Below are 26,330 nucleotides of genomic sequence, written 5' to 3'. Positions count from 1 at the left end.
GCAAACAAAAGATCCCTTTTCCATTCTCAGGCTTCCACGCCGTCTACTGCGCCGATGCTGCTGACGAGCATATCTAGCATGCCACGTACCTTCCATGCGTCTTGGCTTGCTTCGACGGTCACCTTGACTCGCTGCATCAGCGCCATGATTAGATCGTCAACCTCCTCGCTTCTGCCCAGTTGATCGGCGTATAGATCCAGGACCACGAGCGCGACGTCGGTGGTCAGACGTGTGATGCGGTAGTCAGAAACATTCTTTATGCACCAGCGGAGGATGGGTTGGAGTGTTACGGAGTCGCGGTTGCTGAGAGCAGTTCGGAGAGCAGAGCGGTGGCGTAGAGCGGTCAGGAGGGTAAGGGACTGGCTGCGAGCATTTGCGTCCTTGGGAGATATTAGCCTTAGTCTTAGGGATGTACAGGAGAATGGAAAACATACCTTTGATTCGAGCACCATGTCCAGCGCCTGCGCGTACATGCCCTTTCGCAGCGCATGCGCCCACGGCTGTCCGGCCGTGATCTTTCCCCGCGCGTTGCCCTCGATCACAATGTCTGCGCTCTCGCCGGTGAAGTCTTTGCCTCGGATACGCTTTTCCCAGCCCTTTCCGCGCTTCCGCTTCTTGCTCCTGTCGTACTCTTCGATCTTGCCTTCCATGAGCGCTTTCATCTCCTTCTCTCGCTCACGAGCCTGAACCTTCTGCTCGCCGGAAAGATGGGTCTTGATCGAGAGAAGACCAGATTGCATACCTACGGCAATGTGTCTGTCCTCCTTTTGGTTCGGGATGACGCTGAGTGACAGGATGGGCGAAGGGTACTTCATCCCACCTACGACGTTCCAGCCTGTTGTTTCGAAGACCTTGACGTGGCCGTCGAGAGCACCGGAGAGGAGGCGTTCGCCATTGTTCGCTAATGAGAGCGCGGTCACAGTTTTCTGGTGGTTGCGCAGCATGTGGATCGGCTTTGCGGCCACAATGTCGAGAACGCTGATGACATTGTCGGCTGCTGCGAGGACAGCCGTTCCAGACGGCATAGGGAGGACAGTCTCGACGGGCGCAGCGTGTTTGAACACCATGACCGCCTTTCCGCCCACTCGCGAATCCCAGAGTCGTACCGTCTGATCGTAACTACCAGATACAAGCAGCCCACTTTGCGCAGGCATGAAGGTACCGCTGCGCACGTAGTCTTGATGCCCGTCAAACTTCATGACACTTTTCTCACTCGGCAGGTCCCATAATCGCACGGTTCTGTCGTCGGAACAACTCATTAGGCCAGTAAGATCTGTGGGATTCCACTGTGTGACCCAGACGGGCTGCTTGTGTTCCTTCCATGTCTTCAAGATGGCCCTGCTCTTGACATCGAACGCTTGTATGACACCAGTATCTCCTCCTGCGACCAGAATTCTGCCATCGCGCCGTATGTTTCCCGAATGCGCAACGTCGTCGACGCCGAAGCGCGATATCGTCTTGACGACCTTTCGGCTCTTGGAGGAGAAAATCTGGACGCGCGATCCCGTGGTGACTGCGAAGAGATCCTGGGTGGCCGAAAGCGTATTGGCGGGCTGAGGGGGCGGTATCGAGATGTGAGTTACGGGCGAGGAATGTTGCGAAGGGTCGAGTTTGAGCTCCGAGGCGAATGAGTTCCAGTACTTTTGCTCAGACGTAAGGGTGGAAGGGCCCTTTGGCAGCTTCAAGGGCTGCAGGAGTTGTACTTCGGCCGCCATTGTGAAAGTTGGATGCGATCAATGCGCGTGGAGTTGCGAATGTCGTGAGCTTTTCGGGTGGAGGAACTTTTCGGTGGGTCAGGAAGTCACGCTAACGACATCGGATGGTGGCGCCTTCCCGGCCTGAACGCGGACAGATGCCGACCGTGATTAATATCAGCATCAAAGTCGCGACTGAGCAGATCCTGATAGTTTGTTTCATGAGGTCTACTTGTCAAGACCGTCTTAATGGATTGCTATCATGATAGGAAAACGCCGGTCTCTTCGTCACACAGCATGAGCTGACTAGCGTTGGCTGCCTGGAGGATCGCCCGGGCGCACCCAGTTCATCAATAGACGACGGACGGCGCAGCACCTTCCACCTCATCAGCGTCAAGCCGGATTCCACGTTCTGTCATGCGACCCCCAAACATCAGATGTCTCTCTTTTCGATTCGGACCTATTGACCTGCCAATGATAGATTGCCTGGCTCCAGGATAAACCGCTCTCAGCGCGTCCACCAGGGCCGCACTAGACGCGTCACGATGGATCCCGACGCGCTCGACAGGATGAACGATTTCTTCGATTTCGCCGCTCTTGAACAGAACGACGAAGTCGAACACACCCACGCCTCAAGTGGGCAAACGGTGTCATACTTTCAACCAGACAATGTCACGGCTATTGACTTCGCTTTGGAACCAGCGGCCCAAGATACCCTCCAATTGTACGACGTGCCCATGTACGACGTGGCACACGATCTCTCCTCTGCCGATATAAACCAGCAATGGCCAACATCTCACCCAACAACATATGCTGCGACGTCTATGATTGAAACGAGTGTAGACTCAGGAGCAGACGTCGATTGGCAAACGGTTGATATGGAACATGCGAAGGACCACAGGATCCGCGATGCGACGGATCTCGCTCTCCCGCCTTCATTGTCATCACTTGCGCTAATGCAATACGATGAGGAAGGCAGTTTAATTGATGCCCCGCACTCTCAGCTCGGGCTACGTCCTTCAGTTCTCGATCATCCAATGATTCCGGCCGATGCCTCCCTTGGACTGGAGCAGCTACCAGTCAGATCGGCCGCATCCCAGCAACAACCTTCAGTTGCAACTTGGAAACCAGCATCAGCCAAACGTAAAGGACCTCAGTGCCGTATTCCACTTGAGGCAAGACAGGTGTTGGAGGACGAATTTGCGGTCAATCCATACCCCTGCGCGTGGGAATTGGACATCATCGCACATCAAGCCAATCTCGACGTGAAGAAAGTCCGCAACTGGTTCAATAACACCCGAGCCAGGAAGAAATGTGGAGGTGAGTCGTATCCCCTTCCATGAGATCATGCTTTGACTTACCTATTCAGATTCCCACCCCACTGCAAAGGGTGGTTCAGGCCAGAGCAATCGCACTCTGAAGACACAGCTGTCGAAGGATAGTCTGGAAAGCCTCCAAAAGCAAGCAGATGACGCCAATCAACTGCCGCAGCCGCCTCTGGCGGTATACCTTGCACAGTCGTACCAAGAGGAAGCTGTTGAACTGTCTGCAGTGCAGGCTGCCGTTGATGTTGAGTCTCTCAACGAAAGCATCCCAAATAGCGGATGGTCTGAGTCCAGACAAGGTCGAAGAGGTTCCGTCATCACCTCGATTGCTTCTTCTGAAGGCACTGCACCCACAACATACACGGTGTCTTCCAGCGGTAGCCGCAGTAAAACCTCGTCCTTTGGTCGTGATCGCCGTCGAGGTAGACGTCGGATGGCATGGAAAGAATCTCCTCGCCAAGCCATTAACGGTGTGAACAGTGCAGGTGAACCCCAGAAAGATCTGCCTTTTTTCTGTACTTTCTGTCCGCGGGCATTCAAGACGAAGTATGAATGGATACGCCACGAAGACTCGGTCCATGCGCTTCGAACCACTTGGATTTGCTGTGACACAAAGTCATCTGAAAATCTTGAAGCATGTCCATTCTGCGGCCAGGCCCATCCCGACGATGCTCACCTGGCTAGCCACAAGTACCAACAATGCCGAAGCAAGCCCGAATCCCAACGAACTTTCTATCGCCGTGATCACTTCATCCAACATCTCCACCATGTTCACTTCGCCAACACCAAACATCCGTCGGTACGTACCGGCTGTCAAGCTCGATTACTAGCCGCTGAAGGCCACAACTTTGGTTGCAAGGACCTTGCCATGAAGTGGCGTCGCTTCGGAGCTCCAATGAAGCTTGACGATCCTATGCTTCATTGTGGCTTCTGCGGAAAGAAGTCAAAAGACTGGTCCGAACGATGTGAGCATGTTGCTGAGCACCTCGTCGCGCGTGAGCTTGACCGTGCTGTGTGGTGGAGCGAGCGCAAGGAAAACCATTTGGAGAACCTCTACTCGACTACACCATACGAATCTTTCCGATGCCGATACTGTCAAAAGGTCTTTACGGATGTCAAAGATATGAACGAACACTCTCACTGTCGTGTGTGGAGCTGTCGATTTCTCCGGAGCTTCGACGACGTTGCTGCAGACAATGCAGGTCCGCCCCTCTGTCCAGACTTTCCTTCGGCCAAAGCTCACCATTGTCACCTTTGCGGCTCCGGCTATCGAACGTTTCACGTCGAACATGCGCAGAACTACCATCGGTATCGCTCGTGTAATCAAGAGTTTTACACATCTGAAGACGCTTTCCTCCAGCATTTGCACAACTTTCATGGCGCTTCACAGCCAACATTGTTGCGAGGCTCTGGTGTCATCGAGCAGAGCTATATGCGCAACAAAGGCGCATCGTTCGAGCCCGTGGAGTTCAATGAGAGCTGGCAGCCTTGCGTTATGGATCTAGACGTAGCCTCTGTCAGTCCATTTGTTGCCGACAACACTGTTTCAACCCTACCTGTCGACCACAGAAAGAATCAAAGTCAGACCCGAAAGTCGCTCGTCATTCCAAAGAAAGCTCGTGACAATGTGCAGACTCAGGACGTCAATGTCAAGAAGGTATCAAGACAACGATCTGACACATCAACCTCGAAGGCCGAGAGTCATCACCCGCGATTCTTCCGACTCAGTACTTATGTACCCTTTTTGTCATCTCGTATCTTCTACTCGCGGTCTGCAAAGGCAGCGGACTTTCCTAGAGACAACCAGGCTGTGCTGGAAGAGCTACCGAAGCCGCACATTGCGACACTGGCGATGAGTGCAGGCACAGTCAGCATGGCCGCCGCTCGCTGGTTGATTCGGCCAGACACATGTTCGGTCAATGGTATGGTCGAGCTTACCATTGATAATGAAGCAGATGGAGATTGAGCGAACTTAGCCGCTGCCGAGTGGGGATCGGGATTACTGTAGATCGCACGAGACCTTTGGCACTGTCCCATTCCTCGGCAAAAGCGTCACTGCGTTGCCTGAGAAACTGTCCGACTGCTGACGTCGTGGTACTGCCCATCCGATTGGTCAAGCAGCGTTGTTTTGAAGTGGATTAGACCGTGGAGGGCGCACAGACTGAGCTCCTTGTCCACTTCGATACTGGTGGGCATCCAGCAGCTCTACTGACAACACACCCAAGCTACCTAGCTGCTAAGTACGCACCCAATCAACCTCCCACCCCGTCAGTCCCTCGAGCCTGAAGCCAAGATTCGAAATCGCTCAAGACAACATGGCCGAAGATTCGGTGGTCCATCTCCCACTCGCCATCGACGTTCCCAAGGACTCACCTGAGAACTTACTCCCCTCCACTACTTCTTCCGACACTGATGTCAAATTCGATCGCTTCAATGACCATCCGAAGGAGCTTAAGCTTGAGATCTTTCGACACCATCTCCGCTTTCCCTGGAGTGTCACCTGTCGTAGCCATGACTTTATCTACGGACCCCGCTTTCTGAATACCGCGCTTGCCAATAAAGAACTGTGTAGTATTGCTTTCCAGATCTATTACCACGAAAACACATTCAAGTTGGCCTGGTTAGTCGTGCGCGGGTCACGTCGTACCCCATTGTCTTTCCGTTATCCATCCAAGACCGTCGCACATCTTGTCACGAAGCTCGAGATACATATGGAAATCCAGGGTTTCGGGTACCCCTTAGAGCTATTCTACTGCGGCGGCTGCCAAGGCTCCCAACTAGCTGTCCTAGCTCATCCTCGTCGCGCGTCCTTCACAGCTGGGTATACCTGTTTTATTCTGGAGTCGCATTCGTGGGCAAATGACGGTGAGGCCAAGGCTGGCTGGGGAAGATACTTCACCTCGTTGAAAGAACTCCGCATTGTGATCCACTTGCCTTACTGTCTTCCGGAAGAATCGAACGTATTCTTCGAGCGACTGCCAGAGCAGGCGCGCCTACTGTTGCAAGCCAAAAACATCCAGGTCGAAGTCGAGCATGCTCATGAGCGCACTCGCTGTGATGGTCATTGCGAGCGCACGATCGAACGGGGTATTATCGGCATGACAGGACCGCCGATTCCGAGTCGCCATACAGCGTGAGAGTTGTCTCCAGGACTATCAGGCCTCGAACCACTATTCTGGAGCGTCTCTCCTCCGAGGCGCATTTCTACTGCTTGAACAAGGGAGATTTGTCGGCGTTGCGCCGAAATGACGTGGCATAGTGACAGAGGCGTGGAACATGTGAAGGTGCTATGAGGACAGGCTCCAAAGTTTATACGGGCTGGTGTCATGGCGCATCATTCCCATCAAGTCGTCAGAGAGTATGTCCTGGACATGGGCGGTCGCGTCTTGACTGTCATGTATACAATAATTTTCAGCCTCAATAAGGAACGTCTTTCCCAGGAGCTTTTTATCTTATAGTCGTTATTGCGCAGGTCATGAGCGCAATACCACATTTGCAAGAAAGGCGTATCGCCGAGGTATTTGTAAAAAGCCATTGTTAAAACACATGAGGCCTGGTAACGCCTACCTGGTCTCAACCCACTGAAGTCTCACTGCCATTTTAGAACCTTGGAAGCGTTTCACTGCACACTGTCAGTTCTGCACCTGCCTAGTGAGTCGCGGTGCACGGACTGTACCTCAGGTGGTACCTGCCTTGCATCCCGCTCTGAGGCCACTACTCTATACTATGGATCCCGCTCATACCATCAACGCCTTCCCACCACACGAGTCTCACCACTCAACCAAGAATGACGACTACTAATATGACAACCGAATCCGACTCATTCCTCCGAGGGTTCCGCAGCCTCCCTGGAGAGCTGAAGCTGCTCATCTTGCGCTACACCGTCCACACTCCAACAGCCGTGACTGCCTGCGCTTGGCTCGATAATTGCGACCTCCATTATCTCTGTTATCCCCAAGACTATTTCGAACGCGATGTGTTTCGGTACGGTACGCATGAGACAAGGCGGTTGCTTAAAAAGACAGTGATTCCCCTCCTCTCTGTTCCCGAAATCAAGCATCTTGTTCTAGAAGCTTTCTATGGGGTCAATCGAACGGTGATGCTGTCCAACACCACACCCTCTTCGAATATGGATATTTGCTACTGTCCCCCACCTGTTGTAAGGCCTCTCGTTCGCCGTCTCGAGATTAATCTCAATTACAACAAACCTCATCATATAAAATTATTGAGGGAAATCTCGGATGGGTCAACATTTCCTAACTTACACTACTTGACCGTCAACCTGGACCCGGAGTCTCTGTTCCTCGACAACCAGGAGGACAACAGACCGAGGTCGTATTTCGGGGCTTATTTCCAGCGACCCGGCCCAATCCACTTTCCCACGCGCCATCTGACCATCATATCAATCATACCCGGAGAAGGCGACGTCGATATCGATGCAGTGGAATCACTGTATTGTGAGCAGCTTGACCTGAAAAGCAACGGAATTCGAGAAGAACGATGGCAACGCTTCTATATATTTGACGACGAAGACATAGAAGAGAGAACTGAATACGTTACAGAGAGGTCTAAGTTCGTCACTGGTATTGTCCATGAGTACAATTATCAATACCAGCACCGTGTGACGATCAAGACTGTGTCGACTCGGCCGAAGGACTCGCCGTATGGGCACCATAGGTGGGCAGATTATCCAGTTCGGAACTAGCAGCGTGGTGGTGGACATATGATGCGCTCCTTCTTATAACTTGAAAGATGGAGCGGTAGGCTATTGGACATGGGGATTTTTCGTCTCACCCAAAAAGCTCAGATGAGATGCATGTTCGAGAAGCGAGCGAGCGAGCTTCAGGGTGTATAAAGTTAGCTACTCAGATGTAAGATCACGAAGGTATTCTCATTGATCCTCCAACGCATCAGCCCTTGAATCTGTGACGCCCTTTCTCGCTGCCGCAATTTAGCTGCAAGCAGTAACGATTGCTGATGCCTACGCGCTGATTCGTCGCCTACTCCACCCTTAACCACAGATTAGCAGTCGCATCCCATGCTCACCCCCATCGAGTGATTCGCATACATCCTGCTCTCATTGCAACTTCTACTTAAACTAATTACACCAACGAAACATCGCGCCGTTGGAGCCTCGCAAAACCTTAACATCTCAAGTCAATCCGAAAATGCCTTCCAACGCCCAACCGAGCAATGCAGCGTCCAGCATACCTACAGATGCGAAGACAAACTTCCTGCACCTGTCCGATGCCGAGTTCCTAGAAAAGCTTCAATCTTTCGCCAAGTTCAAGGAACGCTCGCATCAAACGCACCACCAAGTACACGTACCAGAGCTTACCGCGCGTCTTCAACTCGATACCCCGTTACCTACACCTAGCGAAGATGCTTCTCCCCCCGCACCAGATGCGCCCGTACCAAACCTCTCAAACACATCTCCCATCAGTGTCGTCTACCTCGGCAACTCCATGCTCGAGCGCTTCAAAACCAGCGGCATCACCACGGATATCGGCAAGCTCGGAGACACGGGAGTCGCATGGAACGCTGGTGTAGGCGGCGACAGCAGCCAAAACGTCGCATACCGACTCACAGAAAGTCTTTACTCCATACTCAAGAACGCGAAGAAAGACGTGAGCGACATCAAACTCTGGATCCTGGCTTCCGGGACAAACAGTCTGCAGAAGAAGCGCGCATTCCGGAAACAGGATGTGGAGAGCTGGAGAGTGTTGGTGGAGGCTTGTCTGAGGATTGCGCCGGAGAGTACGGTGTTGGCGTGCGATATGTCGTATAGACTGGATATACCTGATGCGATTGTGGATCAGAGTAATGAGATGCTAAGGGAGGTTATTGGAGAGATCAACGGGGCTCTTCGGGTTGAGAAGGAGCACAAGCTGCAGACATATGAGGCTCGGACTGAACGGGATCGCGAGGACAAGGTGAAGTGGGTTGATACGAGGCACATGTTCATCAAGAATATGCTTGACGACCATGTGCATCTGAATGAGGAGGGCTATTGGTTGTGGGATTTTGTGTTATGGCCGCATGTGGCGAAGGTCTTGGTCGTCCCGACAGAGAAAGATGATCAGCTTCTTGATTGGACGTGAGTCTCAGCCATGCCTGGGTTTGGTCAATGAGGATATATTCATTAGCATTCTGGATAGTAAAAAGCAGCTATTGGGAACTTGAGAGGAAACTATTACAGGTCCTAAACCTATAGCTTGTCTGTTCATCCTACATGTTCAACACCACCCGGCGCATGTCTTGCAATTCCAAATGATTGGTAGCATGACTCAAGGTTTCTTGCCCATGATCATGTCTTTGAGATGTTGAAAGACTTCGGTATGATCCTGCTCGCAAGGATGATAGTGCCACAAGAACCGGCCGCCATTGTAAGTATCACGGACAGTAAACTCCACTTTCGGTGCCCGGAGACGTATCCCAGACTTTTCTATACAAGCTCTCAACGTGTCTCCTATGCCATCTTCGAGAAAACATCCGGGCATGATATCGCGTTCAAGACGCCACTCGATCCCAAGGGTATGTAGGTTGACGAAGCGTTCTTGCCATTCAGGGTTTATATTGGCGCGAGGTGCATTATCTTTGGTACCGTTGATCCAATAGTCTCGGGGAGGTAGATCTATAAGGTACATCCAACTCGTCGAGTGCGAGGCACATATAAGTCCCTTCTCTATACCGACCTTGCAGTTCATCGCCACAATATGCAGATGACGTATCATGGCAGCCGCACGTGCCTTGGGACACCAGAGACCGCTGATGCGGTCCTCAGGGGGAAACGAATAGCCCTTGCCAAGTTTGACGTCCCCTGTTTGCATGCGGCACCCGATACACAGCTCGAAGACATTTTTGTTGTAATATACTTCTTGTGCGATGTTGGCTAGATGACGGTTGCGCGTGGCCAAGAGTGGGAACAGGTCCGACTGTAGACATTGGGCATGTTTTCTCTTGTCGATTCTTCCATCCAGGGTTAGATTGTGCGAGAGAACTTCGCACTTGAGCTCATCAGGAAGTCGCGCCCAGGCGTGGAACGATCGAGAAACTGGTATGACTGGCTCTTCGGTGTCGGTAGCTTGAGCCATCATCCTAGCATAAGTTCCCGACCTCGGTGGTAAATGGGGCTTGCGGGTGTGATGAAGGTTGATGAGGCAAGGTCTGTCAGCAGAGCCGGGAGACAGTTGCATGCTTTTGCGAGAGGCCCGAAAGCAATGATGGGAGAGAGAGGAATAGGTAGAAATCCGCGCCATCTTGCGAGGTCGTCCACGCTGCGGCACGGGCCAGCCAGTGCAGAATGCGCCTGTGACTCAAACTGGGGCATAGTCTTGGTTCGCGCGGGTCGTTGATGGAGATGCATCGACGTTGTCGTGAGATGATCACCACGAGTATGAACCGATTCGAGGTCGGGAATCTGAATCATCCTGAGCCTTTCACAGCGACTGGCGCCTACAAGTCAAAAGAGAACATAAACTTCATTCACCAAATGCAACCGGGGTATACTAAGACAAGAACTCCGCTTCCAAACTCCTTGGACATTTGAACAGGACTCGCAGATCATTCTCGCCACTCTTTCGCGCATTGGGTGCACTGGATCAGATCAACGGGGTTTTTGAGGGGGTCGGGTATGTGGCGTACCTTGTAGAAAGCAGTCATGGGCTCGTCGGCACTTCGAATCTGCAGCTGGTACCAGTATGCTTCGTGGTTGCGGCACTTCTCGTTCGGGCATTGTACTGTGTACTTGTCAGGTATGCCAACAGGTGTAGCAGGTGCGCCCAAGATGGCGCAATCTTGGGCTAAAGTATCGGAGCGCACCTTCCGTCTTGTCCACATTATCCCAGGCGCCCTTTCCACCCAAGATGTCTTCGACTTCCTTCTTCTTTAGGTATTTCCGCTCGTAATAGCGTTTGTTGATTACGAAGTGGTAGGGGCAGGTAAGGCATTCGAAACGGTTTTGACCGACAGCGTCTTCGGTGGTGGGATCGCCGGGAGGTACTTTGGACACGCGCAGCATATTGCTGCATGTTGGGCAAACTGTGGCTGTTAGCTGTGGCTGGACTGGAACATGGAGCTGTATATGTGGCCATGTAGTAGGCATAAGCGGAACATCCGGATATGTGAGTATGGGACTTACAGAGCAGCATGGTGGGCGACAGTAAGCAAAAAAGAAGTTGGACGCGTGAAGTTGAGCGCGAAGAAGATCAAAAGTTATGACGGACCCTGACCCGCTAGGGCTGGGAACGGCAAAGTGCGGGGCGAGTGTGTAGCAGCGAAAAGCCACCGGCGACGCGCACTTGGGAGCGGACTGTCTCAGATTGGGGCTTATGCACGCTGGCCTGTCGACGTCGCCTGCATCCTTATCGCCGTATTAGAGAGATACTTCACTTCTTCACACCGCCCTGCCCTGTTCGCTTTCCGTTAGCACCTCCGAGTACCCCGCCAAACCACAGCTCGAAACATTCACGCGTACCTGACTGGACCGCTGTCCCTGCCCAGTCACCCTCCGCATCCTCAACACCACACACCATGGCGGACGAAGAGGTGCATACACATGCATACCCAGCGCCTACCACTGCTGACCAACATGTAGGGTGCTTCCCCCCGCGAACTTGTCCTCGAAGCGTGCCGACGCAACAACACCGAGCTACTTGAGGAAACCTTAAAAGACCTTGCTGCTGCTGCCTCAAAATCAGGGAAGAAGCCCGAAGACCATGTCGCGGAAACATTGAACAACACACGCGACGGCGTGGGTAACGGCTGCCTTCACGTCGCGGCAACATACGGAAGCTGTAAGTATCTATCCCAGCGGCGTAGCACCAGGACGTCTTAGTCGCACGCCACACGGGGCGTGATTCGACTGACTCTGTCACAGTCGAAGTTATCGACATGCTTCTCGACCAAGACGGTCTTGAGATCGACGAGATCGACCGCATGGAGCAGGATACTCCCCTTCACAAAGCCGTACGCTACGTCAACTCGCTCGAAAAGTCCGTCTGGCCCCACGGACACTCCATCGTGGCCATGCTTCTAGACGCGGGATGCGATCCGAGAATAAGGAACAAGGCGAAGCTCAAGCCCATTGAGTTGGTGGACCCGAGGAACACTGAGCTGAAGAGCATGCTGCAAAAGGGTGAAGTCTCGATGCTAATGGGTGGTGACGTGGTGGAAGACGACGACGATGATGGCCCAACAGGAAGCGCTAGCGATAGCGATTGAGAAGTCACACATGGGAGAGCACGAGTTGGAGAAAGACTTTGGGCCCCGGCTATGGTGGCAATTGGGGTATATTGAGAGAGGCCGAGGTGTGTACACCTCACTACCGGCACTCAGCGTGCGCTACGCTACTGAACGACTTCATAGTATCGGCTTTGATAGCCCTAGACAAGCAGCATGTACCCATCTGTTCCTCTTCATCCACGAGCCGGCCTCGCGCGCATTCGTGCTGGGGATGGGAGGCGGCTTTCGCTTTGGATCTTCGTTCTCCGCATGTCTCCATAACCAAGTCTGTCGTTTCGGTCTAGAATGTCCCGATCAATCTTGTTGCTACTTCCTGTTAGCTCATTACTTCTAAAACTCAACATTTCCATTACTCACCTCAGGCGGAGGCCCGACAGGCCTGACCATGCGCTCTAGTAACTGCAGTCTAGTCTTTTCGCGCGGCTGTCCCAGTCCGATGCTCATGTACTGTAGAAGAGGCGGGTGGCCGACGTAGCTCGAGAGCGAGTCGCGCGCGATGTTGGATGTCCATTCGTGCTTGGTAGTGTCTGCGCTTCCGATACCGATGTAGCGGGCCTGGAGAGCCTCGAGTTGTTGCTGCGCGCGCAGTTTGTCAGCCATGATCGCGATATGTACGGAGTTCGGTCGGTTGTTTGGAGATGTGCGACTGGGTTGGTGTTGGGCTTGGTAGGCAAAAGTTGGGCAAGTCGCGACCGCGGAGGTGCTGCGGAACCTGGGCTTAGTCATGCGGCATCAGCCCCATCATCGCGACAGCCTCGAGACGGATCCCCTCAATTCAACAAACTTCGGATCGCAACACCTTGCTTCTCTCCATCACGCGTCGCATGGCTAATTATAACCGCGAAGACGACAACATGAGCAACCACGACACGATAATGGGCAACGCGCCCCTCACACCACGCGACGAGCCCGAACTCACATCCCCCATGGTCGACTTCTCGCCATTCACTGTACAATACGACGAGGCGTTTGAGAACAGTCTTATGGAAATCATACTTAACCCACCACCCCAGCCCTCGCCGCGAAAGCCTTCAGACGAGATTCCCACAATCTCCGCGTCGCAACTGCCCATCTCGCTCTCCTCCCACCTACGTACACATCCTTCCGCCGTGCCGGGGCTTTACATGACGCACCAAAACGGATATCATACAGGTGGTCCAGGGCCATCACCACACACTATTGAAGAATTCGCGGACCGCTTCATCAGAGAGCATGGCATCGAGGATGCGGGGCAGCTGGAGAGGGTGGTGGAAGATGTTGTGAGGCACAAGCTGGAGGAGGCTAAGCAGAGGATGGAGAAGAGGAAAGAGCTTGTAGAGAAGAACAGAGGGATTGAGAGGGAGTTGGAAGATCTGAGGCTGCAGAGAAGCGCCGAGTTGAGGGTCATGGAGAGGGTCAAGGGGAAGAGGAGATGAGAACTGAGAGTCACTGTGCCTGTGGACGTTGGAGTTCTTGTGTGAGATTACGTTGGAGTTGTTATGATACCCGACATTGGAATGTCAAAGTTATTGGGGCGCAGCGTTGAGTCCTAGGTGTAGCGAGATTCTGTGCATATTGGGGCAGGACCTCTCGACATTGGAATAATGCGATGCGCACACGTCAGAGATCCGACTATGGCTGTTCCTGTCTAAGGGCCAAGGCCATGATTGCCATTGACAACGTACGAGCATTGCGCGTATCATCTAGTAGATAGACGAGCAGACCCACGATATCCCAGCTCTCAGTGGTGACAACTCAAGCATAAATTAAATGATGCGCAGAGCACGCGCATCGCCCTAACCCGGTGCCCAGGCGACCAGCGACTGCACCCTGAACCGGGGGACAAAGCTACCCGACCGATCAGACTGCGTCAGTCCGCGGCATAGCAGAAGCTATGGCCAATAGCGTCATACCTCAACGATCATCACTGCAGCTTCCATGGATACACAGGACCCTTGATCGTCTCTGCCGCGTGGTTTCGCGGGTCATCTGCTTCGCCATCGCGATCTGCCCCTGGGGCTACCGCTACAGTCAGGACTATGCTCTTGCTCCAGCATGCGGGGGTGGATACCAGCCAACCTTGATTTTTGATCGCACTTTCTTAACTTCACTTTCGCGCTACATGTGACAGGACCGTCGCTCAACTACAACCACCACCAACACATGCGAACGACCTTTCACTGAGTGCCTAATCTACAGACAACTGAGCAGAACTGTACTGCGACACACCTCCAGCCAAAACGCCAACATGGCAGACAAACTCGGGAGTCTGGCCTGGAGCGGTTTCAAACTTGGGTTTGGACTGTTCAGCCTTGCCGGAGTATGGACCATGGCAGTCATCAAGAACGGGGCGCTCTGGGCGAAAGATAGCGACGAGGAGAAGCGCGCGTTGGCTGCTGCGCAAGAGAGTTTCTGGAGTCTTGACCGGGAGCCTCTTCCAGGTTTCAAGCATGCCTTCTACAAAACCACCAACGGTACCCGCCTGCACTATGTCGTTAACCAGGACACTGGATCGTCACCCGCGAAGAATGTTACCATCTTCTTACATGGTATGTATTCACCAGCAGAGTCATGCAGGTACCAAACTTTAATGGACTACGCAACTAACAAAGACCAGGATTCCCCGATTCTTACCTCATCTGGCGCCACCTCCTCCAATCCGCTTCCCTACAAAAGGACTCCATCCTGATAGCCGTCGATCTCCCTGGCTATGGCGGCTCCGACAGTCTGTCCGCATACGGCCCGAACGAAATGCTCGAGGTGTTGAGCGAGTTCATTGTTGGCATACGAGAGCAGTTCCTGTCGGAAGGCAAGAAGGTAGTGGTAGTGTCGCACGACTGGGGTGCGGTCATTGCTGGCCGGCTGGCATCTGAGGCACATGTCCTGGCTGACCACTGGATCATCACAGGCGGCGCCGTCACAGCTCTACTACACTCGAACGCGATGGACAGGATTCTGTTGGCGAAGCAAATGCTAAGGACATGGATACACTCTCCGTTCAACTTCCGTCTATTGAAGAATGGACTACACGCACTCGGTCCTGTGGCTGGACAGTTCCGAAGCTCTTTCTACATCTTCGTATTCCATCTACCCTGGCCTCTTCACAACGTCTTTGCGACTTTTGGCAACTACTTCTTCCTGCGTGTTCTTCACCAGTTCGGCAAAGGCACGCCGAAGAAGGGCAAGGCTCCTACTGTCTTGGAACCTACGGAAGCTGCTGAAGCAATGGCAATCTCTACTGGCCCCGGAAGTGCCCAGCTAGACAAGGCCAACGACAAGGGTGAACGATACGGCGATTCTGTCAAGAGCAGGATAGGCGACCGCGGCATGTCCGAGAAGACCCACATCTATCGCGACAGCCTAGCCTTCGGCAAGTGGGAAAAGTCTCTCGAGGTTACTGCCGCGCTGTACAACATTTCCTCTGAAGCTGCTTCTTCGCAGACCCTGTCCGCATCAGGCACCCTGTCCAGCATGGCACCACAAGGCGCGCTGAAGGCCCCTTCGACACTCATGATGGGACAATTTGACCCTGCATTCAATCAACGGCTCTCGTTTGACAACGCTCGCGACTATCTGGTCAAGGGAAGTCAGGTCGTGATTATCAAGGGAGCAGGCCATTGGTGAGTCAACCCGAACACCCCTATTGAGGCTACATTAGCTAATATTATGCAGGCTACCCCTTGAGCACACAGGTAGACGTGCGGTGGAGAAGACCCTGCAGTGGGCGTTGCAAGGTGCTGGAAGCGAGACGATACCCTTTGAAGCGATGAGCGATGTGCGCATTCTGGAGGCGTTGTAAGAGATAGCTCGCGTGTGATGTACGATCATGTAGCAGAAGAATTCCACAGTAGTCTTCACGATTTCAGTGCCTCACGTACAGCGTTTGCTCTTTCCCACCCTGGAGCGCACAGTCCTGGGTTGGCTAGGCTTGGCAACTATAGTACACAACACCCGGTACTGCCTCACCCACTTTGCCTTGATAACGCCTCAGAATCTCGGTAAGAAGATCATACAGATCCACGAGGCTCACAATCACAGAAGTGGGCGCGGATCCTTGAGTGCAGACAGTCTGCGCGTTAACACAACCTCAAGGTGAGTGCTTTGATCATTCTGTTCTAATCAAAAGCTCACACGGCCAATAGATTATTTTTCGGCGCAACAGAATCTATATGGACGATCCCGGCACGGAATTGTCTGCTACCTTCCAAGGCTGGTCGCGGCTCCCAGATGAGTTGAAGGTGCAGATATTGGCTCACAACCTTGACCAGAAGGACGGGATCAAGCCGAGTGAGCACGATCCAATCTTCGCAGACCAGCTCATGTCCACCATCGGCACCCGGGATCCGATGGACGGGATCAATTCGACTGCGCACACTCGTGTCTTCGCAGAACAGCTCACCTCCATTATCGGCACTCGGAACCGCGAACTCACTACGCTCGCTTTGGAGACGTACTATACGCGAAACGTTTTCAAGGTTACAATCGACATAAGATTTCCATCACACCGCACATACATTCAACATCCTCCGCCAGCTTACGGGCACCTCATCAGGAGGATGGAAGTACTGGTGTATACTTGCTACATGTACATGATGACTCCAAGATTGTTACTCCAAAAAAGTTCGACAATGCGTCACATTCTCAGCCCAGGTTCGCCGCTCGGAGGAGATGTCGCCCACAATCTATTAGATCTGTTACCGCACGATTATATCGTTAACTCGACCCTCTGGCAAGCAAACTTCATGAATCTACGCTCACTGGCACTCATGTTCGAGTACCCGATGCATAAGGAAGTTGCAGCAGCCTACCCTAAACCCCCTGGCGGTTGTGTTCGCTGTCGATTCAGTCCAGTTCGAGTCGAACGGGTCCTCGCGGCGGTACAAGAGATGCATATCGCGTTACAGTCCGTGAAGGCCACCGTTGTTTTCAACTCGCCCTGTCACTGTTTCACTCCTCTAGCCCGCGCGCTTGCACGAATGGCGACCAAGTTAGAGGACTGAGAAGGGAACAGCTGACAACAACGCTTTCCATTCAGACACCGCTGAAGGTGTTTGAGAAGACGAATGTGGCCCTCATGAATAAGAGCTGTCATCGCGTTTCGCCCTGGACCACAAACCTAGAAACGGAATACATAAAATGACAAACAGCTAAATGCACATCCTAGTATGCACAAAGAATCGAAAATGATATAAAACTCCCACCCGCGTCCACCCTTTCAAAGGCCATCTGTCCCCTGTCTACTAACCCCAAACATGGGTACAGCACTGTCACTAATACCCTGCACCCGCTCGCTCACCCCACTTGCCTCCATAGCCCGTGGACTGCCCATTGCAGGTGTGTTACTAGGCCAGGCCCACAGCGCATCGAAATCGATCTGCTCATCCTGTCCGCTCTCCTCAGAATGCAGACTGGGCACACGCGTTGCTTCCAAAGCAGAGAGGTCAAGCATTGCTGATAGCGAGGGCGCTCTCGAGGCCGATGTATACGATGGCGTGGCCATGTCTACCGGCGGGGGCTCTTGTATAGGAGACAGATGGACACTAAAGTCTTCTCCTGTGGGAGCAGGGCTGTTCTGAACGTTGCCATGGTGCTGGTTTTGTCCAAGATTATGGTGTTGCTCAGAGGCTTGATATGTTAGTACCGGTTCGTTGATCGGCGCTGTCTGCATGCCAGGATATATGTGTACGGGCACTTGGTGGAGTCGTGGTGTTGCATCCATCGGATTTGATGCGCGCGCTGGATCGGGTGCCTGGGGCGCGGCATTACGTTGTTGCTGCGGCATTGGCCTGCCGTAGAGTTGTGATGCGATGCTTGGCAGTGTTGCATTGCTTGTTGAATCTTGTCGCCGGCGTAGTCGTTGCTGTGCGACGACGTCTCGGAAAGAACTCAGGATGTATACTAGACGGCTTGCTTGTTGATCGCTCTCAGCGCAATAGTTCATAACGTTAATAGCATTGACAACGCAGTTGTCCGTTAGCTCGATCTGGTATAGGCCGGCAAAATCGCTTGCAAGAATGACGAGGGTGGCTGCGAAGAGGAAGTAGATAACGGCTGGGTTGCGTCGGGACAGATAGCCAGCCTCGTAAGCGTTCTGTATGAGTAAGATGGTATGCACAGAAGCGATGACACATGCCTCGCTGAATCGCTCCATGCGGTGGAAAGGACGTGGCCCTCTCGATCCAGGTTGTTCGACATGCCGCTGAGTCTCTTTGTTGAGTATGTACAGTAAGAAGGGTCGAGTAAGAAGTATGACGGAATGGCAGTAGAATAAGTTGACGTGCAAGATGGCCACGCCTTGACTGGGCGAGGCAGTCGCTGCTTGTCGCCATTGCAAGATGGGCGTCAGCAACCGGGGCCATGTCTTACATATGTCCGATATTTCTTGGGCGAGACGAGTGCTGATCTTGCGTTGCTGGTACACCCTCCGCAAGATGACGCCGATGACTCTGCAGCTTCGAACGGTGGCTTCCAGAGCAGGCGGGCCAGTCTCGTTGAAGTCGTACACAGTCTTTGCGCTGAAGCTCCATGACTGGTTGCGAACACTACTGTCGGGCGGGCGGAGTGTATCTCCTGAGCAGTCGTCTTCCGATATGGCCGTCGGACGGCCAAGAGAGCAAGAGAGTAAGCGATCCATCACGAATATCGACCGCCAAAGGTCCTTGCGCTGTGTTTGTTCTTCGGGGCTGAAGATGACCATGGTCTCTTCTCTGTGGAGGCCCAGCGCAAGCGCAGACCGTACTGCCATCCCGAGCAAAGCGAAAGCAGTGTTTCGCTTGCTTTTGGCCAACATGTAATATGACATGAGAAGCAACGCTTGGACAGACCAGAAATCCTGATCCTCCAAACCTGTCATTGGATCGTTCATGTTCCTAGCATTGAGATAGAAAGCCTCGGCTCTGTCGAGGTGTTCACTGCGAAGCTTGTCGATTATCAGCGCCTCAGAGCTTCCTGAAAGTGGTGTCGCCATGGTGAGGCCGATGGCGAAAACGAGGTTGAGCAAGCATGACCAAGATGTATCGACAGATAGCGGATCGGAGTAGCAACGCTCTAGTTTCTCAAGAAAGGAGTCACGTCGGAAGACCTGCAACAAGCCGTGAGTATTGACGAAAAAGGCATCCACCAGCACGCGTGCCGTTCGCTCGTCTGGGAGTAGACTCGACTGTCGATATCCCAATGGAAGTGAGTATTGGCCTTCGACTATCTTGTGACGACGAGGGTCAGTCGTAAACGGTGACGGGCCGGCTACCGTTTCGACCATCATCCGGAGGAGCTGAAGAAATGATAGGGTAGCTGCATCGCCAATGTATATCACGCGTCCCGTTGGATCTTGTAACATGCGGCTCTGGCTTGGAAACTCCGCTACTTCATCTGTGCCATCATTGGGAGTGGAGGCGTGTGTCGGAGTGAGCCGGTCACGAGTGTTATCATGACTGACAGCCAGACGATCGATTGAGCTGTTTGCATGCTCTATACTGGTTCTTGGGCCTGGAGACTTGAACGGTACTTCTTGCTTGACACTGAGTGTGCGTGTCAACAGACTTGGATGGTTACCGGAAGACGTGCGGTTATGTAATGACAGTGGCGTTGTCTGGGCGTGCTCAACAGCCGGTGTGTTTGCAGCCGGGTTGTCAGTTGGACTATAATGCGAGCAGTCAGCAAAGCTATGCTTGGAAAGTGTCTAGGCATGTAGCGGTGAATAATGCTTTAGAGGAGTGCAGAGTCCCATGTAATTGGCAGAGTGACGAGATGCGAGATACGTACATAGAACCGTCGCTGTCATTGCCACTTTCAATCGTACGTCGCTTTGCGGGTGGTCGGTCCTCGCCTGGAGAATTCGGATCTCGATCCGCGTATATGCAAGTAAACTTGCGCTATCTTTGATCAATACACTGCAGTATGCAATTGGGATGGGGGCCTAACCTTATCACATGTGTTGCAGGGACACAAGCCGTTGCACTGTGATCTGTCAGTCTCGTATGCCAACTAGACAGCCTAGTTGCACGTGTCCGCGAGTCATCCTGCGAAGAAGCCGATGCAGATGTTGTCCATGATTACAAAGCGTTCGGGTGAAGCATCGCCCAGCCGGACAGTTTCCTGTTGTACAACGTGATGGAGCCGCACAGCTAGCCGATGGCCTCCCGCAATGCCTCCACACGGCGATCGGTGAGCATACCAACCTCAAGATGCTAGCGTAATGGCATGCAAGAACTAAGTTGCAAGTCGTGAACGTTGACAGGGGTATATGCCAAGTGCATCTGTAGCCGAGTGCGAAAAAACGTCGTGACGCAACAGTTGAGGAAGTGAACCTACCTTTTGTTTTCTCCTCTTGCAACTCTCGCATGCCTGAGCGGTGCGCTGTCGTTGGTCTGCGACGCGTCAAATTAGCCGTGAAGTCGCCAGTACGGGCGCAGACGAACCTGGTGGGACCTTGGGTCGCGTCATCACGGTATCAAGTCCGCGGGCAGTCGCAGTCGTTATCACGTGCGAATCCGGATGGTCAATGCCTGGGAGTACATTGCCGACGCGACGGATGGATGAGCTGGTCGGAAGATGCACTCGTGGTAATGATGGAAGCGAGTCACGGAAGTCCCATAACGCTACGCGAAAATGACGCGGAAAAGGGTTCCCGCAGCCTTCGCCGTCTGTATTGATGAGAGGAAGACGATCACAGTAAGATCCTGATGGCCTTGCTGATGAAATTGGGTGACGAGTCCCTCGTGGTTGTCGCGAAGCTGCGAAGCTTGGGCTTCCCACTGTTCCGAAAATCGAGTAGCGCTGGACGTCTGCCGATCGTCATGAAATCGGCCTACAGACCCCAGCCCAGCCCGCCTTTAGACTCAACCCGTTGGTATGCAGGACGCTCTTAGCCGATGCTGATAGCAATGGTCATGACCGCATACGGTCAACAAGCTCGATATGCCGCTAATCAGCTTTTCAACGGCAAAGCCGTTACCACGCAACCTTACCTCGGGCCGTCTTTGGAAGGGCTACGAGTATTTACCCTGAGATTCCCTTTGCTACAATCTTGTACCGTTCTGTTTTGTCTTTACATTCTTCAAAATGGCGCCATACCTAGGATCTGACAATAGTCACCATCGAATTGCCACGCACGCCAACACATTGCTGGCGGGAACCACGGCAGCATTAGAACAATTACTTACCAAGGCGAAAGACAATCTGCCCAAAGAGTCGCTGCCACACATCGCCAATGTCAAATTCTCGACCGCAAACACCGGAAGCCCATACTTTCCCAGCCCACTGAAGCAAACAGAGGCCATCTCTGCGCTCAAGGCGGTTGAAGCAGGAGTTGCATCTGCCATCGCCGATCTACAAGATGCTCCAAAGCCACGGGGCATCGCTGTCGATCTCGAAAGAGCCACAGCTTTTCTATTCTCTACCTATCTAGCCACGGTGGGCGGGTTCGATAAATCGGACCCTAGGGCTAAGAAGCTACTTAAAGGTTGAACTCACTGCCTCAGCGTGCCCGACGATTAATACTGACCCAGACAGACACCGACTTGCTCCAAGCACAATCTATCCTGTACCGCAGACTATCCGCAAATCTCTACCAGACCAAGAACCCAGGAGAATACTTTCATCTTCATGGATCTCTTGAGGCAACCAAAGCGCTGAACATGATCGGTCTCGAAGGATCACGGCCTGATCTGACAGACTACCATGAATGCATCAAGGTCATCGAGGATCATGTCAGTCGATACACTGCCAATCAGCTCGAAGAGATGAATAAAGAGATTGGACAAGCTGGTGTGACATGCCTGAAGTGGGAAGATTTCCAAAGGACCCCACACGGACGTACACTTCTTCAGCAACCGCCTTGGAAGGTGGAAACTCTCGAAAGCGAAACTCCCGCGGCTCCTTTTCCGTTCAAGTCATCAAACACGCCCAAACCACAGATTCTTGCCGGTATCCGTGTTCTTGAACTGTGCCGGATCATTGCCGGGCCCGCTATGGGTCGGGGGCTCGCCGAATACGGTGCTGAGGTCATCAAAATCACATCGCCGAACCTCTCCGACGTACCTTTCTTCCAAGTGGATGCAAACATCGGCAAGCATACCACCGACTTAAATTTGAAAGACCCAAGAGACCGTCAGACCTTTGAGCAACTTCTTCAGTCGGCAGATGTGATATTGGATGGCTATCGACCCGGAAGTCTGAATCGTCTCGGATATGGGCCCGAGCAGCTCCTTCACCTTGCCAGAAAGCGCGGCAAAGGCTTCGTCTACGTTGCTGAGAACTGTTTCGGTCACACTGGACCATGGTCCTCACGTCCAGGGTGGCAGCAGATTGCAGACTGCGTGACAGGTGTGGCATGGGCGCAGGGTCAAGCAATGGGGTTGAGTGAGCCTGTTGTACCACCTTTCCCTATGAGTGATTATGGTACGGGATGTATGGGCACCATCGCTGCGTTAGTTGGACTCCACAGACGAGCAAAGGTTGGTGGAAGTTACCTAGGTACCACGTCGTTGGTTCAGTACGATATCTACCTACTCCAACTTGGACTCTACGACGACCGTATGATGGCGGAGCTACGCAAAGAACATGACCAGGAGTTCTTTCAGTTGCGACATCACGATTCGGTAGATGAAGTGGGAAAGAGAGCATTGAAGACGATGAGACGAACTCATCCAGAGCTCTTTGAAGACCGACACATGCAGGAGTGTTACAGCAAGGGATTCAACGCCAATGTCAGGACTATCCGACCCGTGGTCAGCGTTGAAGGTTACTGGAACGGCTTCCTACGCAGCTCTCGTCCCAACGGTTTCGATAAGCCTACTTGGGAAGATTGGGAGATTGATGAAGCCTTACTACGGACTTGAAGAGGCCCAGCCATTGTTGCGTCATAGGTCTTTCTCATCTTACCATGTCGCCTTGAATACCCAAATTAGCGTTGTTGCACCTGTACATCACGTCCTCCTTTCATTCCCATATCTCGTTATCATCAACCATTTTTTCCAGCTTCTCCTTGCTGATATTCCTTCACGATCTCGAACACCCAAAATCGCGCCTCGGCATGATGTGTATTGTGCCCCACATCGCCCCACAGTGTCGTCGGAGTTTCCCAGGCGGACTGGTGCAGCTTCCGACATACCACTGCACGATGTAAGCACACGTGCAATGCGTCTGGTACTTCCTTGCGGTACCACCGGCTGAATATGATGTCGCTATGTGTACCGTCATGTCGCCTCGTACGCGATGCTCGAAGTAGGAAGAAGGCCCGGTCGGGGATGATACCTAGGTACGCTAGGACACGCCTTCCGTCGCGAGACTAGCTAGGGATACAGTCGCTCAACACCGAGACGGGCCGCTAATGCTGGGGAACGACGCCATGGATCAGTGGAGAAAGCCTAGAAGAATTCCGCGCAGCATTACCTCGGTGCACCCGTTGGCTCTCATTACCCAGGTATTGGTAAGCGGCGCACGTGCTACGTGAGTGCTGAGGTAAGTACCTAGGTACCTTGCCGTCATGTCAAGCTTACTCAGGATTCTAGGTACTCTGTAGCCACGAGCTAACCACGGTTAGTATCTTTATACGATCCATGCTCAGACCGTTTGCAGGCGCACAAATTGTTGAACCGAGGTGCTTGCGGGTTGATTACATTTTGACTTTGCTATAGTGACGAAATTTGGCCGACGATGGTACCAACTGGATGGACAGCATGTTTATCGGACAATGCCTATATTACCGCTCTTTGGACCGCCTCGGAATTCAAAAAAAAATCCCTCTTCGGCCTTTGATGCCGCCAAAGTTATGCTTTTGCTACAAGCACTTTGAAACCCATTGACGAGACTGTATCTGTCTTTTGAGCTGGCTTATGTACGGTGTGAGAACATACGTCAATCGAATATCAGCATGATTTCGAATCAAGATGTTGAAACAGGTGGTGCTATTGATATTCCTGGATTGAAACGCCATGATTCTACGACGGAATTTGAAGGACGAGCGCCGCTCCTGGCATACACCGGCAACCGGCGATCATCAGAACAGTTGTACAAACCTTCGAATATGCCGGCTTGAAGATAGGACCGACAGATGTACCGCTACACTAGCTAGACTATGAGCCTGACCAGTATCCTAGCACTGCCTGGACATTATCATCGTCTCTAAGCTCGCGAGAATTCTCGGCATCTCTAGCTTAACGGTCTCCATGACACATACTCCGAGCTTGTGGGGACTCCACTTCACTGCAAGGCTAGATGTATCTTGCGTTCTCATGTCTCTTTTGCTCTTGCGTCCGTCACATCCATGATTAGCTGCAAGAGCTAGCCATGCAGAGCCTGCTTCTAGCTTTGTATCGCAGCCGTTTTCTTTTCTTGCTCTATAGGTTGCCCTTATTGCCGAAAGGCTCTTCTACGGTAGTTGATATCTGCCATCTCGTCTTCGGAGTCGCTACCGCCCTGCTGGCTGGGTTGCGCATGGCAATCCGTTGCCGTAGTCAATAGCCGCGGCGCGGCCTCCAGACTGTCAGTCACCGGGCCGCCGTAGTAGGGACGCTCTGCGTGATCTTCCTTATGTCTTATGCGAGGGTAATGCGAGTTGCGCGTGCTTGGGCGGACTGGCGATCGGATTGAATGGAAACTGCTGTAGGGGCGGTTGTCCGCCATGAGTTAGGTCTCACCGTCGGTTGGTGAGTGCCTCTGGGCGCAATGAGAACGGACGGCAGCCCGAGCACTTGACCAAGAAGCAGGCGACCTCGTTAGCATTGAGTCGACGTTCGCTCGCTGAATGTGCCTTTGACCCAGCTTGAAGCGCCGCCTCGTCGCTCATCGCAGCCCCAGTCACTACCTACCTAGGTAAGCCGAGGGGCGTTGAGCCACCTCCGTGACGCACCAGCAATGGAGAAGATACATACCTAGATATCGATAGCCAGAGACTTCATGCTATCCTGAAACTCCTTCCATTTGCACGGTCACCTTGCGGTCGACACTATTAGCTTTATCATGGCTACCTCGTCAGAAGACCTTACGTTCTTAGGGAAGGCTTCAATTACAAAGGAGCTCACATTCTTTTCTCTTACAGTCTCTCATTCTTGCAAAAGAGCAGTTTCGACTCCGGCTGACAATCAACTGTCATCGATGGATCACTGGCTACAACCAAGTTGAGCCACAGGGCGCCCTGGCGAGACTTGCAGCGAGAATGCCGCAATATGTACGCTAGTACGGCTGCTCTAATACCCCAAACGCTCATATTGGCACTTCGATTTTCGTTCACGGGCGTGCTGTCCCCGGCTAGCGTTGCCGTCGTAAGTGGTTGCCTGGACTCAACTACAACAAACGGTCACTCAACCACCACACTCCCCCTTCACCTGAGCAACTCCAGCCGACGCAAGCAGCCCGATGATCTGCCGGCCGGGCGCTAGTAAAGCATCACGTGACGCTAGCGCCGCCAAGCCCTGAGGGCCTACTTGGTTTGGCTACCTCCACGTCCACTACCATAACGCCCAATGGCCAACACATCAATTTGGGGCTCAGGTACCTTTTACCAAGTTTCAAGCTCTTACTCCCTCATCCTTCTTCAGCCTTGACCTTCATCACTCTGGTCTATCATGGCAACATACATTCACTCATTCTACCTTGGCACTTGGTATACTTGAACACTTCTTCGACACCTTCAACCTTCTCCAGTACTACACTATCACATCATGTGAAGCCTTGCTTTACTTCATCTTCGGATACCTCCAGGCCACACCATCATATCTTCCACCTCAGCCATCACTATGTCGGTATCCATCACCACTTCACTGGACGTTCATGTCGACATCACTTCACACCAAGTGCCATCTGCCATAGCCTAGAAGCTTTCAAGGTTTGCTTCTTTCCCCTCTCCGTTGTTCACTAACATGTCTTCTGACTTGTTCAGAACAAAAACAAAGTGGGTTCTTCATTCTTCTTTGATCATCCTTTACTGATCCTCACCAGAACAATATCAACAACTTCATTCAACTTCAATCACCTCCTTCCTTCATCGAAATCCACCTTGGACATGCTGGACTTCCACCTCACCTCACTTCATTTCACACCAACATCAACCTCATCATCACTCTGGATCTCCAGCATGCTCCTTCGCATA

The 26,330-nt window shown here is 52.7% G+C and overlaps 10 protein-coding genes across 10 annotated transcripts; 6 read left to right on the top strand and 4 right to left on the bottom strand.

Moving 5' to 3' along the window:
* Positions 1 to 26: 26 nt before the first annotated feature.
* On the bottom strand, positions 27 to 1,715 carry J4E86_001955 (uncharacterized protein; the record flags this gene model as incomplete). The annotated part of the gene is made up of 2 exons (XM_051442518.1): positions 27 to 380; positions 435 to 1,715. The coding sequence occupies 2 exons, from the start codon at positions 1,713 to 1,715 to the stop codon at positions 27 to 29; spliced, it is 1,635 nt and encodes a 544-aa protein (XP_051306106.1).
* A 524-nt stretch (positions 1,716 to 2,239) lies between these two features.
* J4E86_001954 (uncharacterized protein) lies at positions 2,240 to 4,985 on the top strand (the record flags this gene model as incomplete). Its single annotated transcript, XM_051442517.1, has 2 exons — positions 2,240 to 3,014; positions 3,859 to 4,985. The coding sequence occupies 2 exons, from the start codon at positions 2,240 to 2,242 to the stop codon at positions 4,983 to 4,985; spliced, it is 1,902 nt and encodes a 633-aa protein (XP_051306105.1).
* Positions 4,986 to 8,187: 3,202 nt separating this feature from the next.
* Positions 8,188 to 9,120, top strand: J4E86_001953 (uncharacterized protein; the record flags this gene model as incomplete). The annotated part of the gene is made up of 1 exon (XM_051442516.1): positions 8,188 to 9,120. The coding sequence occupies one exon, from the start codon at positions 8,188 to 8,190 to the stop codon at positions 9,118 to 9,120; it is 933 nt and encodes a 310-aa protein (XP_051306104.1).
* A 1,462-nt stretch (positions 9,121 to 10,582) lies between these two features.
* J4E86_001952 (uncharacterized protein) lies at positions 10,583 to 11,169 on the bottom strand (the record flags this gene model as incomplete). Its single annotated transcript, XM_051442515.1, has 4 exons — positions 10,583 to 10,615; positions 10,664 to 10,758; positions 10,841 to 11,059; positions 11,160 to 11,169. 4 exons carry the CDS (start codon positions 11,167 to 11,169, stop codon positions 10,583 to 10,585), a joined length of 357 nt encoding a protein of 118 aa, XP_051306103.1.
* Positions 11,170 to 11,551: 382 nt separating this feature from the next.
* Positions 11,552 to 12,241, top strand: J4E86_001951 (uncharacterized protein; the record flags this gene model as incomplete). The annotated part of the gene is made up of 3 exons (XM_051442514.1): positions 11,552 to 11,566; positions 11,616 to 11,814; positions 11,898 to 12,241. 3 exons carry the CDS (start codon positions 11,552 to 11,554, stop codon positions 12,239 to 12,241), a joined length of 558 nt encoding a protein of 185 aa, XP_051306102.1.
* Positions 12,242 to 12,592: 351 nt separating this feature from the next.
* On the bottom strand, positions 12,593 to 12,988 carry J4E86_001950 (uncharacterized protein; the record flags this gene model as incomplete). Its single annotated transcript, XM_051442513.1, has 1 exon — positions 12,593 to 12,988. The coding sequence occupies one exon, from the start codon at positions 12,986 to 12,988 to the stop codon at positions 12,593 to 12,595; it is 396 nt and encodes a 131-aa protein (XP_051306101.1).
* Positions 12,989 to 13,086: 98 nt separating this feature from the next.
* J4E86_001949 (uncharacterized protein) lies at positions 13,087 to 13,677 on the top strand (the record flags this gene model as incomplete). Its single annotated transcript, XM_051442512.1, has 1 exon — positions 13,087 to 13,677. The coding sequence occupies one exon, from the start codon at positions 13,087 to 13,089 to the stop codon at positions 13,675 to 13,677; it is 591 nt and encodes a 196-aa protein (XP_051306100.1).
* Positions 13,678 to 14,489: 812 nt separating this feature from the next.
* Positions 14,490 to 16,040, top strand: J4E86_001948 (uncharacterized protein; the record flags this gene model as incomplete). The annotated part of the gene is made up of 3 exons (XM_051442511.1): positions 14,490 to 14,790; positions 14,859 to 15,861; positions 15,914 to 16,040. 3 exons carry the CDS (start codon positions 14,490 to 14,492, stop codon positions 16,038 to 16,040), a joined length of 1,431 nt encoding a protein of 476 aa, XP_051306099.1.
* A 1,416-nt stretch (positions 16,041 to 17,456) lies between these two features.
* On the bottom strand, positions 17,457 to 19,208 carry J4E86_001947 (uncharacterized protein; the record flags this gene model as incomplete). The annotated part of the gene is made up of 2 exons (XM_051442510.1): positions 17,457 to 17,831; positions 17,883 to 19,208. 2 exons carry the CDS (start codon positions 19,206 to 19,208, stop codon positions 17,457 to 17,459), a joined length of 1,701 nt encoding a protein of 566 aa, XP_051306098.1.
* A 2,093-nt stretch (positions 19,209 to 21,301) lies between these two features.
* Positions 21,302 to 23,079, top strand: J4E86_001946 (uncharacterized protein; the record flags this gene model as incomplete). Its single annotated transcript, XM_051442509.1, has 2 exons — positions 21,302 to 21,701; positions 21,752 to 23,079. The coding sequence occupies 2 exons, from the start codon at positions 21,302 to 21,304 to the stop codon at positions 23,077 to 23,079; spliced, it is 1,728 nt and encodes a 575-aa protein (XP_051306097.1).
* Positions 23,080 to 26,330: the final 3,251 nt, after the last annotated feature.

This window comes from Alternaria arbusti (assembly GCF_024043155.1).
Source record: "Alternaria arbusti strain BMP 1465 chromosome Unknown scaffold_2, whole genome shotgun sequence".
Taxonomy (NCBI): Eukaryota; Fungi; Ascomycota; class Dothideomycetes; order Pleosporales; family Pleosporaceae; genus Alternaria; species Alternaria arbusti.
Note: the sequence above shows the minus strand (reverse complement) of the source record. Positions and strands in the feature narration are given on the sequence as shown.